Below are 15122 nucleotides of genomic sequence, written 5' to 3' on the forward strand. Positions count from 1 at the left end.
GACTTTAATCCTAGCTCCCCATGAGGCTGAGATCTGAGGATCATGGTTGAAAGCCAGCTGGGCCAGGAGAATCCATGAGACAGTCATCTCCAATTAATCAGCAAAAATCCAGAAGCAGATCCTTGGCTCACGCGGTAGAGCACCACCTTTGAGCAAACACTAAGGGTGAGAGCCTAGACCTTGTGTGCATTCAAGCCCCAGTACTGATGTACACATGTGCACACACGGACAAAGATTTAAGTGATCACTGATTAAACCACTCAGGAAAATGGGATACAAGCTTTGCTCCTGGTGCAAGTCCTGCTGGTGCAGACTGTACACCTCAGATGATTTGTCAGCAAATGAGCTTAAAATAGAAATAGATAAAAAGAAAAAAATTGGTAATGACAAAAGCAAAAATAAAATGGCTATTAGATTTTATAAAAAATATCATTGTGCGCTGATGGTTCACATGTATAATCGTAGCTACTCAGGGGTCTGAGATGTGAGGATTGTGATTTTCAGCAGACACGGCAGACTCATCTGAGAGACTCATCTCCAATTGACCAGCAAAAAGCAGAACCGGAGGAGCAGCTCAAGTGGTAGAGCAGCAACTGTGCGTGGAGAAAGCTGGAGAAGAACACGAGGCCTGGGTCTGTGCCCGGTATTAGACACACACGCCAACGACACACACCACATCCTACAGCACATCAGAAATAACTCCAGTGTTCACACTTCCAAAAACACAACCCTGGATTTTTCATTGTACAAAAATCTGTTATAAATTTATATCAGGACAAAAAAGGACAGTAGATATTGATAAGAGCGTTACCGACTTCTTCAGTTACCACACTGAAAAGCCAGGGACAGCAGCCAAAATCGATGCGTTGAGAAAGAACAGTATGATCACGTTATTTAACAGAATGCGAGGTATTTCAGAAGAACCAGCCAAAAGAATTGAATCATTGCATCCAGAAGTCAGGACCAAGGGTGACTGCTATTTCAGACTGTGTTACTGTTTAAATTTCGAGCCATGTGTGTATATTTACTTGTATTAAAAAACATTCATTCCCAAATGCAAACTTATGTATTAGTCATGAAGTTGGAAAGCTGGAAAGCCAGGGCTCATGAAATCTCCAAAAGAGTGGTTCAGAAACTTCCGGATTCCTTTCAGGAGGTTAAAATTCAAGCACAAAGGCTGTATGTAATTACCGTCTAGGGGTTGTAGCATGAATCTCAAATATGATTACCTCCTTGTCTGATCAGATATGGCTCCTGAGAGGCAGTAACTTAAGTGCAGCTCTTTAAAACATAAGATTTTAAAAAAAAATCAGATGTCTATAAAAATTTCCTCCTCAGTTCAATTTGTACAAAATGCTTTATTTGCAGTCTTCTAGATTTTCATATGATAATGTGAGATGGGGTTATCAAATGGGCATTATTCATATACGCTGACTGAGAAGCCTGAGCTTCATCTGCGGGGGTTGAAAGCCATCACCATGTGCCCTTTCACATGGCGCAGACGAAATAAAATGATGAGAATTTAGAATCTAATCATGTCCCTGTCAGAAGATGTGAGTGGAAAAGGGTATTTACCTGCGGCCCGAGGGCGCACAGGGGTAGAAGGAAAGCCATGAGCCCAGCTTGAACTCTGCGGCTAGTTCAAGGCCAGCTGGAGTCACACAGCAAGACTCAAACCAACCAGCCCAGCGGCAGTGGGCATCGCTCGGGGCAGAGCTATGCCTGCCTGTGCCGGGCCCTGGGTCAAACCCCAGTGACAGATAGCATTTTTTAATAAAGTCAGCTTTCCCGTGTGGTAAACAGTGGAAATCCTAAAGTATGAAGGACGATGGCTGTTTGTGACCAAAAGGAAATTCAGCCTCCATCATAGTTATCAGAAGGATCTCACACACAACCCTGGCAGTCCTGGGCCACAATCCACCTATTTAGCTAGGATGGCAGGGCCCTGTCACCGTGACACCATGGCCCTGTCACCGTGGCCAGCTCCTTCCTGATGAAGATCTAGCGCTCATGCCTGGGCTGGCACAGAAACCCGATCCTCCCAATCCCAGCCTCTCGGGTGGCCAGGATGTGTGATGCCCCAGGGCCCAGCAGGTAATGGGAGTGGTGAGCTGATAGACTCGGAGTGCAGGGACATCCCATGTGTTTCCGAGGACATAGACATGTTTGTTAGTGTTGTCCTTGGCGTGTTACTGCCGCTGCTTGTAACCCAAAGTCATTGAGCTGCCTTCACCACACTTGGCCCCTGTAAAATACCAAGGGGTGCCAAAACAAAGTGGAAGTCCATTCACTATGGAAAGGAATGGTACAAGTCTAGCTAAACAATAAAACAGAAAGCTTCCTTCAATTAAGCTCAGCTTAAATAAGGAACATCTTTTTTATAAGTCAAATAAATGCTCCATTTAATTAAACTTTCCTTTAAAAGCCCTTTACACTAAGCGTGTCTGAACAAACATATACACACAAATGAGACTTTTAAAAAGACTCATTAATTCCAAGCAGTAGTTGTAATTTCTGCTCTTAATGAGTTTCATTCGACATGCCAAACAGTACTTAGCAAAAAGAATAAAAACTTCCGGAATGTAAAGGGAATGTTAGCAGAAAATAACAACTAAAGAAAGACACAAAGTTCCAACAAAATGAACAGCAGGAAGCGGGTACTCAGCAGGGGTGGGGTGGGGCGGGGTGGAGTCCTCGGCTCATCTGCACAATCTGACTGCAGATTCATTCACAGCTGAGGTCAGGGATTTATGAAAGACCACCGGGCAGGCTGCATCCTGCACTGCCTCCACCACCGGGAAGCAAGTGCTGGTTTGATCAGGTTGTGACTAATCTTTTAAGAAGGAGGCTTCAGCAGACAGGCTCTTCAAAGCATTAAATGCACAGTTTCTGTTTTTATGGGTAATTGTTTTAAAGTCCACCCTGTGTAGGGTTTTTGTAGGAGACAAACCACACTTAGGATTAGCGGGTCGTGGAGAGCCTTCACCATTAGCCACGCCCTCACCTTTAGGATGAGGAAGCAGAGGCTACATAACTGATGTGCTTTACTTCTGGTCCAGAGATTTGTCTAAGGACCATAAAGACTTTCTTCAGAAGTAGACTCATAACTAACACCCAGGAATCTAGTGCCTCTCTGTCTGTCTGTGTCTCCCTATCTTTGTCTCTCTCCTTCTCCTTTTCCTTGTCCTGGGGACTGTCTCTGAGCTGTTTTGCTCAAGGCTCTACCACTTTGAGCCACAGTACCACTTCCATTTTTTAGTGGTTAATTAGAGGTAAGAGGGGCTGGGAAGGTGGCTCAGTGGTAGAGTGCTTGCCTTGCATGCATGAGGCCCTGGGTTCGATTCCTCAGCACCACATAAGCAAAAAACAAAAAAGTCAGAAGTGGCGCTGTGGCTCAAGTGGTAGAGCGCTAGCCTTGAGCTGAAGAGCTGAGGGATAGCACCCAGGCCCAGAGTTCAGGCCCCATGACTGGACCCCCCCAAAAGAAATTAGAGGTAAGAATCTCATGAATTTCCTGCTCAGGCTGGCTTTGAACCTCAATTCTCAGATCTCAGCCTCCTGACTAAACCAGGACTACAGGCGTGAGGCACCAGCACCCCACTTTCCTTTCTCATTTTTAAGACACGACTCAACCAATTTTATTAAAATTTTTACATGAACAAAAAAGTCAGCTAAATGATTGACAATCCTAGAAACAAACCCAGTGCTCTTACCTGTAAGAACCATACATCACTTTCTGGCAGTCAACCAACAGAAATTTCTGCTCCAGTTTTCCATGGAATTTTGCCCCAGTTTTTGAAAGGTAATCTTGGCCTTTTACTGTCCGCACTCGAATATTCTAAAATTTTATGTAAATATAAAATTAATAAAATTATGTCTGGAAGGGAGATAATTTCTCCTAATTCAAATAGTCGAGAAAAATAACCACTTGCAAAACACACTTTAATGCAGCTTAAAGAGGGGATCTTTACATTGAGCCACGTGGGCTCCTAATCCACTTAGGATCCCGCCACGCGAGGTTCTTGAGGAACACATTGGCCTGGTGACTGAGTTGATAAACCTGTCTTCCCTCCACCAGCCAAACGTCACTGGGACACTTGGCCAGATGATTCTGACAAAGCAGGGCACAGAATCACAGTGCCTTGTCACACGGTTCCGGGTCATCTGTGCAAAGCTGGGGCGCTTCATTGGCCTGGCAGGCAAGTCTCCTCAGAAAGGCACAGCCAGTCCGGGAGGATGCAGCCCAACCATGGCGTTCTCAAAAGCCCTGGCTGGAGGCCTGCCACGGCCTGGGGCTATCTGAACATGACTTACACTTGGCTCAGACGAAAATGGCACCGAGAAGCACTTGAGACCATAGGGAATTCTTACCCGGAGACGTTGAATCTGGCAGCCCTGCCGCTCGGTCATCTTTAGAAAATGACAGAAGTTGGACTCGTCGAGCAAAATGTACACGGATATGCCTCGCGTGGACGCCTCCACTATTTCTTTGAAAATGTCCACGTCTGTGAAGATGTCCATCACTAAAGCAATGACCTGTTAGAAGATGAAAATGTGGAACAGTTTTAGCTCAGTGGCTTCGGATTGGAGACGATGGAGTACAATGTGTGGTGGTGGAGGAACGTGCCGGACGCGGTCCTCACCCTGGCCGAGATGCGGCAGAGGAGACGGGCAGGCAGGCGAGCAGGAGCTGCGTATAAGGCAGAGGGGGGTGAAATGACTGGCCACAGAGAAAGGAGGCTAAAAACATGCCAGACAATAAATGGGGTGAAAATCAGTGAATTACTGGTGGTCATTCTAGGGTCACTGAAAAGTGAGAGACAAGCGAATTGTAAATACCCAAGGTTTAACATGCACCTTAATGCATTGACATCACACCACACGCATTTACTGATAAAAATGTTTCACCTTATGTTTACCCACATTAGGAGATGAAGACAGATTGGACGTGAATTGATCATTGCTGAAGCTGGCTGACTGTTCACAGGGCTTCTATGTACTCTATACATTCTGTACTTGTGAAACTTTCCATCATATAAAACTAAAAAAAAAAAAAAACCTAAGGGACAAAATATTTGGCACTAGCAACTGTCAGATGCAGTACACAGCAAATCAAAGCAGAGGCAGCAAGCAGATGGGGCTGTGCATTCAGTCAGGGGGAATCTGCGTGTCCTGGCACACTTTATAGGACATGACTGGAAGTCCATGGCCAAGCTAAACTAAAAGTTCATGAGGAGGACAGACAAAGAACCAGTCTTTTGGAAGATCTCTTCCATTAACTTAAATTTCATGGAACTGAGACTGGAAACAGAAACAAAGACATAGAAACAAAGCCCAAAATGTCAACAAATGGGAGAAGGGAACAGGCCCATGGCAAAACCTCAGGACATGTGAGGGTTGAATGAGAAAAAGATCCAGTCATGGATCAAACATCATAACTGTGTATCTACCCTAACCCAATGTTTAAAAAAGCACCAGAGCAGATCCAAATCACTTCCGCTGATGACATTCTTCTAACTAGCCGTGAGCCATATTTCAACCAAACTACAGAAAAGAACAATTTGTCATTCTAGTGGTATCTCTTATTCCTATATTCCACAGGATTTGGCAGGAGGTTCTAGAAGAAGAGAGCCCAGTGCCTTGATAATCATCTTCAAAGATCAAATATGTGAATTATTTGAATCATGTCTCCAATTAATTAGACATTTATTCTGCACTCATGAATGGTATAATGAAGATGACAATTGAGATAAATTCATTAGTTTATGAAATTCATAAAATAAAATGTATTGATAATTTTATTTATAAGTGTGACTTTAAAATACATATTGGGCATAGTCTGGTGCTAATTTTTTTTACTAGAAAGAATTTTTAAGTAAAGAAACATTATTGTGCAAAATGATATTCTTTAACCAATCTAAGACTCCACTTCTAGATTACCAAGTAATATCGGGGAACAAACTATTTTAGCCTCTGGAAATGAACAAAGCACATTATACAGATAAGTCCAGGTTTTGTTTGCAAAGAGTCACTGAAGTTGCTCAGCCAGTGGCTGGGGCTGCCACCGCAAACGTGGAACCGATGGCAGGGGCGACACCCTGGATCAAGACCCGGGAGACCAGACAATACATTTCTAACACCCTGATGTCATGTCAACCAAGTCAGGCTGCTCTGGAGGCCAATGCTCTCTGGAAGTTGACCTAGTATGTGGAAAGTTCTAGAACATCCATAGCAGGTTTCAGCTGTGCTACAACAGACAGGAGCAAGTGAGGCAGCTCTTTTTCTTTTAATGGTGCATTTATCTTGTGGATAGAAACAAGGAACACCAAGCCTGACCTGAAGCTACCACAGGTCCAGTTAGTAAAATCACCCTGTGGTGTAGAGGGGACCCTATCACTACAGATGAGAAACTGTCTTTAGCTGGTTTGAATAAGGCTTTTTTAAGGGCACGCTGAAAGATCATGAAGTGATAGTCACTAAACTGCCACAGCTCCCATAGTTGACTTAAATTCTCCTCTTGTTTCTGTGTTTATTATTATTTTACCATCACAATTGTATAAATCAACAAACAAATGCATCTGTCATAAACATTACATGAAGAAAACAGGAAGACATCAGAATCATTTATAAAATTCAAAAGAAATCTTATGGTGTCTGGTTTTGAAGGTTGCTGGTTTTCACTTAACTTTTTCATGCCACAGAAAATTCTTCCTGAGGCAGCCAGACACGGGTGCTCACATGGTACTGAAAACTACCAGTGTGGCCAGCCAGTCAATACAGATAGGTTCATGGGCATAGCATGAGTTAAGGCCATTCAAGAAAGGGCCTGATGAACTGTCAAGCAACTCAGTGTCACAGCAACTCAGAGAACCAAAAGTCAGTCTGTACGTGCGTGCGTGGATGTTAGGGGTGGGTAGAGAAAGGTGACGTGGATGGCAGGATAAGCCGTTAATAGTAAGTAAAGATGGTTTTGGTTTTTTAAATTTTGTTTTAGCTATTGAATCTGGAAAATATGCATCACAAAGGTATGCAGGTAGAATGAAGATGACAGCAATAGTTTCACAGATGCTTCCTCAGTGAGAGTCAGACGCAAAGCAGGGAGACCACGTCCCAGCACAGAATGGAGCCCGCCGGACATTTTGAAAAGACAGTATCTGTAGCGTACGGGGGAATGGATACGATGACAGATATGCAGAAATCACCTGCCTTCTGAGGCATCATTTAACAAGAAGAGGAGCAGCCTTCTGGACAAGTTTTAAGGTGACGTTTATGTGTGAAGTGCACGGCAATCCCCACACAAGTGTAGCAGACATGAGCGACAAAGGCGCAGAATAGAAACTTGAGGGCAGCACTCAGCACGGTGCGAATGCAGATCACTGGCATTTGCTCAGAACTGCACTTCAGTGTCTTGGGTGCTCTATGCCCGAGTCTTGTGTTATTTCCCCTTTGTCATCTATTAGGTACAAATCTACTCGCTTTGGTCTGCCTGGGATGCTCAATGAAGTGGCAGTGAGCCCGGAGTCGACATTCTACAGAATGGAGCGCTACACCTTTCATGCTTCATTTGAAGGGACCCAGACGGCCTTGGCCAGTGTCTGAATAGAGACATGAGGATTCAGTTTTTTTCCAACAACAACAAAAAAACAAACAAACAAAAAAACAAGTAGGGAGCTCAAATTAAAAAAAAAAGCACTATAATAACTGTATTTATAATAATACTGAATGCAACCAGAAAACATTTAAGAATTGAGTAACAGAAATAAATCAAGGGAAATGATCGCTGTATTTCCAAGTCTGTAAAACCCTGTCAAAAATAATGTGCCAAATGGACTCAGGGGCTGATCTGAAGAATAACTGCCTTTGGCCTTCGTTCAGACTAAGTAAGAAACAACAGCTATAATGATCTGTCAGCCAGCTTGGCCTGCCCTCGGTGAAGTGATCAGGGAAAGTCAGAGGAAATAAATCAATTAAGCAAGAAGAGACCTCATAGGTACCAGGTTCTAAAACTCCACCTCACTCTTGATGATGATGGCTGAATTGACCTGAGTGAGGGAATCTCAAGCTTGATCATATCAGCATACCAGGAAGCTCCACTTTCAAATAGTAAAATATGAGAACTGTGTCCCCTTACGCATCTTAGTATCTAATTATTCAAAACTGATTTATATATTAAAACTAAGACCTACTTCCTCTAATCTAAATTCTCTAGGCTATGAAAAGAACTAGATTACATTGTTCTCTAATAACTGGGCTACCAAGTATATCACACATGGCTTAGAAAAAATTAAATAAGCCGGTTGCCAGCAGCTCACACCTGTGATCCTTGCTACTCAGGAGGCTGAGATCTGAGGATCTCAGTTTAAAGCCAGTCTGTCCAGGCAGGAACGTCCATGAGACTCTTATCTCCAACAAACTACTAAAACAAAACCAGAAGTAGCACTGTAGCTCAAGTGGTAGAGAACTCACCCTGAGCAAAAGAAGCTCAAGCACCGTGCCCAGGCCCTGAATTCAAGCCCCAGGCCCAGCTAAACAGAAAATTTTAAATAAAAAAGTAAATGCACAATTTAAGGAAAACTCAATAGAAGATGTGAACTGGACCGTCAGCCCTGTGTGCTGGCCGTACCATGAATTTGTGGGTCTGCTGTGTGTTTGTGGCATGCGGAGAGACTTGAAGGAACGATTCCCACCTTCACAGGGAGCCCGTCCCAAACTGCTGAATCAGCACACAGTACAGCCGCGTTCGCCTTTGACCAAGTAAAGCAAACTTTTACACTCATTCTGCAGTTAGGCATCTTTGCTTTTGGAAAACAGCCTTCATACAAAGGGAGGCATGGACATGGAATTAGGGAAGATGGAAAGCAGAGGAAGCGGCCACAATGGAACTGCAAAGACCAGCCCGGGCCTCCTCCCTGCTTCAACACTTCATTCTTGGGAGTTCTCATTTCTCCATTTCTTTCACCCAAACTGACTTCCCTTGAACTTTGGCTTGGTAAGTGTCCCTAGCATGGGTTCCAAAAACCATGTCAGAGGGTCAAGACAGAGTGAGTGTCAGGGGTGTAGACAGAGTGAGAATCAGGTGTAGACAGAGTGAGCGTCAGGTGTAGACAGAGTGGGCGTCAGGTGTAGACAGAGTGGGCGTCAGGTGTAGACAGAGTGAGCGTCAGGGGTGTAGACAGAGTGAGCGTCAGGTGTAGACAGAGTGAGCGTCAGGTGTAGACAGAGTGAGCGTCAGGGGTGTAGACAGAGTGAGCGTCAGGGGTGTAGACAAAGTGGGCGTCAGGTGTAGACAGAGTGGGCGTCAGGTGTAGACAGAGTGGGCGTCAGGTGTAGACAGAGTGAGCGTCAGGTGTAGACAGAGTGAGCGTCAGGTGTAGACAGAGTGGGCGTCAGGTGTAGACAGAGTGAGCGTCAGGTGTAGACAGAGTGAGCGTCAGGGGTGTAGACAGAGTGAGCGTCAGGTGTAGAGAGTGAGCGTCAGGGGTGTAGACAGAGTGGGCGTCAGGTGTAGACAGAGTGGGCGTCAGGTGTAGACAGAGTGGGCGTCAGGTGTAGACAGAGTGAGCGTCAGGTGTAGACAGAGTGAGCGTCAGGTGTAGACAGAGTGAGCGTCAGGTGTAGACAGAGTGGGCGTCAGGTGTAGACAGAGTGAGCGTCAGGTGTAGACAGAGTGAGCGTCAGGTGTAGACAGAGTGAGCGTCAGGGGTGTAGACAGAGTGAGCGTCAGGGGTGTAGACAGAGTGGGCGTCAGGTGTAGACAGAGTGGGCGTCAGGTGTAGACAGAGTGGGCGTCAGGTGTAGACAGAGTGGGCGTCAGGTGTAGACAGAGTGGGCGTCAGGTGTAGACAGAGTGAGCGTCAGGTGTAGACAGAGTGAGCGTCAGGTGTAGACAGAGTGAGCGTCAGGGGTGTAGACAGAGTGGGCGTCAGGTGTAGACAGAGTGAGCGTCAGGTGTAGACAGAGTGAGCGTCAGGTGTAGACAGAGTGAGCGTCAGGGGTGTAGACAGAGTGGGCGTCAGGTGTAGACAGAGTGGGCGTCAGGTGTAGACAGAGTGGGCGTCAGGTGTAGACAGAGTGAGCGTCAGGGGTGTAGACAGAGTGAGCGTCAGGTGTAGACAGAGTGAGCGTCAGGTGTAGACAGAGTGAGCGTCAGGTGTAGACAGAGTGAGCGTCAGGTATAGACAGAGTGAGCGTCAGGTGTAGACAGAGTGGGCGTCAGGTGTAGACAGAGTGAGCGTCAGGTGTAGACAGAGTGAGCGTCAGGTATAGACAGAGTGAGCGTCAGGTGTAGACAGAGTGAGCGTCAGGTGTAGACAGAGTGTGCGTCAGGGGTATAGACAGAGTGAGCGTCAGGGGTGTAGACAGAGTGAGCGTCAGGTGTAGACAGAGTGGGCGTCAGGTGTAGACAGAGTGAGCGTCAGGTGTAGACAGAGTGAGCGTCAGGTGTAGACAGAGTGAGCGTCAGGGGTGTAGACAGAGTGAGCGTCAGGTGTAGACAGAGTGAGCGTCAGGTGTAGACAGAGTGAGCGTCAGGTGTAGACAGAGTGAGCGTCAGGTATAGACAGAGTGAGCGTCAGGTGTAGACAGAGTGGGCGTCAGGTGTAGACAGAGTGAGCGTCAGGTGTAGACAGAGTGAGCGTCAGGGGTGTAGACAGAGTGAGCGTCAGGGGTGTAGACAGAGTGGGCGTCAGGTGTAGACAGAGTGAGCGTCAGGTGTAGACAGAGTGAGCGTCAGGTGTAGACAGAGTGAGCGTCAGGTGTAGACAGAGTGTGCGTCAGGGGTGTAGACAGAGTGAGCGTCAGGGGTGTAGACAGAGTGGGCGTCAGGTGTAGACAGAGTGGGCGTCAGGTGTAGACAGAGTGAGCGTCAGGTGTAGACAGAGTGAGCGTCAGGGGTGTAGACAGAGTGAGCGTCAGGTGTAGACAGAGTGAGCGTCAGGTGTAGACAGAGTGAGCGTCAGGTGTAGACAGAGTGAGCGTCAGGTATAGACAGAGTGGGCGTCAGGTGTAGACAGAGTGGGCGTCAGGTGTAGACAGAGTGAGCGTCAGGTGTAGACAGAGTGAGCGTCAGGGGTGTAGACAGAGTGAGCGTCAGGGGTGTAGACAGAGTGGGCGTCAGGTGTAGACAGAGTGGGCGTCAGGTGTAGACAGAGTGAGCGTCAGGTGTAGACAGAGTGAGCGTCAGGGGTATAGACAGAGTGGGCGTCAGGGGTGTAGACAGAGTGGGCGTCAGGTGTAGACAGAGTGAGCGTCAGGTGTAGACAGAGTGGGCGTCAGGTGTAGACAGAGTGAGCGTCAGGTGTAGACAGAGTGGGCGTCAGGGGTGTAGACAGAGTGAGCGTCAGGTGTAGACAGAGTGAGCGTCAGGTGTAGACAGAGTGGGCGTGAGGTGTAGACAGAGTGAGCGTCAGGTGTAGACAGAGTGAGCGTCAGGGGTGTAGACAGAGTGGGCGTCAGGTGTAGACAGAGTGAGCGTCAGGGGTGTAGACAGAGTGGGCGTCAGGTGTAGACAGAGTGAGCGTCAGGTGTAGACAGAGTGAGCGTCAGGGGTGTAGACAGAGTGGGCGTCAGGTGTAGACAGAGTGAGCGTCAGGGGTGTAGATAGAGTGGGCGTCAGGTGTAGACAGAGTGAGCGTCAGGGGTGTAGACAGAGTGAGCGTCAGGTGTAGACAGAGTGGGCGTCAGGGGTGTAGACAGAGTGGGCGTCAGGTGTAGACAGAGTGAGCGTCAGGTGTAGACAGAGTGGGCGTCAGGTCTAGACAGAGTGAGCGTCAGGGGTGTAGACAGAGTGAGCGTCAGGTGTAGACAGAGTGAGCGTCAGGTGTAGACAGAGTGGGCGTCAGGTGTAGACAGAGTGAGCGTCAGGTGTAGACAGAGTGAGCGTCAGGGGTGTAGACAGAGTGGGCGTCAGGTGTAGACAGAGTGAGCGTCAGGTGTAGACAGAGTGAGCGTCAGGTGTAGACAGAGTGAGCGTCAGGGGTGTAGACAGAGTGGGCGTCAGGTGTAGACAGAGTGGGCGTCAGGTGTAGACAGAGTGAGCGTCAGGTGTAGACAGAGTGAGCGTCAGGTATAGACAGAGTGAGCGTCAGGTATAGACAGAGTGAGCGTCAGGGGTGTAGACAGAGTGAGCGTCAGGTGTAGACAGAGTGAGCGTCAGGTGTAGACAGAGTGGGCGTCAGGTGTAGACAGAGTGAGCGTCAGGTGTAGACAGAGTGAGCGTCAGGGGTATAGACAGAGTGGGCGTCAGGGGTGTAGACAGAGTGGGCGTCAGGTGTAGACAGAGTGAGCGTCAGGTGTAGACAGAGTGGGCGTCAGGTGTAGACAGAGTGAGCGTCAGGTGTAGACAGAGTGGGCGTCAGGGGTGTAGACAGAGTGAGCGTCAGGTGTAGACAGAGTGAGCGTCAGGTGTAGACAGAGTGGGCGTGAGGTGTAGACAGAGTGAGCGTCAGGTGTAGACAGAGTGAGCGTCAGGGGTGTAGACAGAGTGGGCGTCAGGTGTAGACAGAGTGAGCGTCAGGGGTGTAGACAGAGTGGGCGTCAGGTGTAGACAGAGTGAGCGTCAGGTGTAGACAGAGTGAGCGTCAGGGGTGTAGACAGAGTGGGCGTCAGGTGTAGACAGAGTGAGCGTCAGGGGTGTAGATAGAGTGGGCGTCAGGTGTAGACAGAGTGAGCGTCAGGGGTGTAGACAGAGTGAGCGTCAGGTGTAGACAGAGTGGGCGTCAGGGGTGTAGACAGAGTGGGCGTCAGGTGTAGACAGAGTGAGCGTCAGGTGTAGACAGAGTGGGCGTCAGGTGTAGACAGAGTGAGCGTCAGGGGTGTAGACAGAGTGAGCGTCAGGTGTAGACAGAGTGAGCGTCAGGTGTAGACAGAGTGGGCGTCAGGTGTAGACAGAGTGAGCGTCAGGTGTAGACAGAGTGAGCGTCAGGGGTGTAGACAGAGTGGGCGTCAGGTGTAGACAGAGTGAGCGTCAGGTGTAGACAGAGTGAGCGTCAGGTGTAGACAGAGTGAGCGTCAGGGGTGTAGACAGAGTGGGCGTCAGGTGTAGACAGAGTGGGCGTCAGGTGTAGACAGAGTGAGCGTCAGGTGTAGACAGAGTGAGCGTCAGGTATAGACAGAGTGAGCGTCAGGTATAGACAGAGTGAGCGTCAGGGGTGTAGACAGAGTGAGCGTCAGGTGTAGACAGAGTGAGCGTCAGGTGTAGACAGAGTGAGCGTCAGGGGTGTAGACAGAGTGAGCGTCAGGTGTAGACAGAGTGAGCGTCAGGTGTAGACAGAGTGGGCGTCAGGTGTAGACAGAGTGGGCGTCAGGTGTAGACAGAGTGGGCGTCAGGTGTAGACAGAGTGGGCGTCAGGGGTGTAGACAGAGTGAGCGTCAGGTGTAGACAGAGTGAGCGTCAGGGATGTAGACAGAGTGGGCGTCAGGTGTAGACAGAGTGAGCGTCAGGTGTGTAGACAGAGTGAGCGTCAGGGGTGTAGACAGAGTGAGCGTCAGGTGTAGACAGAGTGAGCGTCAGGTGTAGACAGAGTGGGCGTCAGGTGTAGACAGAGTGAGCGTCAGGTGTAGACAGAGTGGGCGTCAGGTGTAGACAGAGTGGGCGTCAGGTGTAGACAGAGTGGGCGTCAGGTGTAGACAGAGTGGGCGTCAGGTGTAGACAGAGTGAGCGTCAGGGGTGTAGACAGAGTGAGCGTCAGGTGTAGACAGAGTGGGCGTCAGGTGTAGACAGAGTGGGCGTCAGGGGTGTAGACAGAGTGGGCGTCAGGTGTAGACAGAGTGAGCGTCAGGTGTAGACAGAGTGAGCGTCAGGTGTAGACAGAGTGGGCGTCAGGTGTAGACAGAGTGGGCGTCAGGTGTAGACAGAGTGAGCGTCAGGGGTGTAGACAGAGTGAGCGTCAGGTGTAGACAGAGTGAGCGTCAGGGATGTAGACAGAGTGGGCGTCAGGTGTAGACAGAGTGAGCGTCAGGTGTGTAGACAGAGTGAGCGTCAGGGGTGTAGACAGAGTGAGCGTCAGATGTAGACAGAGTGAGCGTCAGGTGTAGACAGAGTGGGCGTGAGGTGTAGACAGAGTGGGCGTCAGGTGTAGACAGAGTGGGCGTCAGGTGTAGACAGAGTGAGTGTCAGGTGTAGACAGAGTGGGCGTCAGGTGTAGACAGAGTGGGCGTCAGGTGTAGACAGAGTGGGCGTCAGGTGTAGACAGAGTGGGCGTCTGGGGTGTAGACAGAGTGAGCGTCAGGTGTAGACAGAGTGGGCGTCAGGTGTAGACAGAGTGAGCGTCAGGGGTGTAGACAGAGTGGGCGTCAGGTGTAGACAGAGTGGGCGTCAGGTGTAGACAGAGTGAGCGTCAGGTGTAGACAGAGTGAGCGTCAGGCGTAGACAGAGTGGGCGTCAGGTGTAGACAGAGTGGGCGTCAGGTGTAGACAGAGTGGGCGTCAGGGGTGTAGACAGAGTGAGCGTCAGGTGTAGACAGAGTGAGCGTCAGGGATGTAGACAGAGTGGGCGTCAGGTGTAGACAGAGTGAGCGTCAGGTGTGTAGACAGAGTGAGCGTCAGGGGTGTAGACAGAGTGAGCGTCAGGTGTAGACAGAGTGAGCGTCAGGTGTAGACAGAGTGGGCGTGAGGTGTAGACAGAGTGGGCGTCAGGTGTAGACAGAGTGGGCGTCAGGTGTAGACAGAGTGGGCGTCAGGGGTGTAGACAGAGTGAGCGTCAGGTGTAGACAGAGTGAGCGTCAGGTGTAGACAGAGTGGGCGTCAGGTGTAGACAGAGTGGGCGTCAGGTGTAGACAGAGTGGGCGTCAGGTGTAGACAGAGTGGGCGTCAGGGGTGTAGACAGAGTGAGCGTCAGGTGTAGACAGAGTGGGCGTCAGGTGTAGACAGAGTGGGCGTCAGGTGTAGACAGAGTGAGCGTCAGGTGTAGACAGAGTGAGCGTCTGGTGTAGACAGAGTGAGCGCCAGGTGTAGACAGAGGGAGCGTCAGGTGTAGACAGAGTGGGCGTCAGGTGTAGACAGAGTGGGCGTGAGGTGTAGACAGAGTGGGCGTCAGGTGTAGACAGAGTGAGCGTCAGGTGTAGACAGAGTGAGCGTCAGGTGTAGACAGAGTGGGCGTCAGGTGTAGACAGAGTGGGCGTCAG

The 15122-nt window shown here is 49.1% G+C and overlaps 1 protein-coding gene across 1 annotated transcript in view; it reads right to left on the reverse strand.

The window, feature by feature from the left end:
• Fam83b (family with sequence similarity 83 member B) overlaps positions 1 to 15122 on the reverse strand; it is a 50910-nt gene that overhangs the window by 4890 nt on the left and 30898 nt on the right. Inside the window, 2 exon segments of the mRNA XM_042672093.1 lie at positions 3714 to 3838; positions 4372 to 4536. Coding sequence (XP_042528027.1) covers positions 3714 to 3838; positions 4372 to 4536 — 290 coding nt within the window.

The sequence above is a fragment of the Dipodomys spectabilis genome, unplaced genomic scaffold, assembly GCF_019054845.1.
Source record: "Dipodomys spectabilis isolate Male_0828 unplaced genomic scaffold, ASM1905484v1 ptg000669l, whole genome shotgun sequence".
NCBI classification, from domain to species: Eukaryota; Metazoa; Chordata; class Mammalia; order Rodentia; family Heteromyidae; genus Dipodomys; species Dipodomys spectabilis.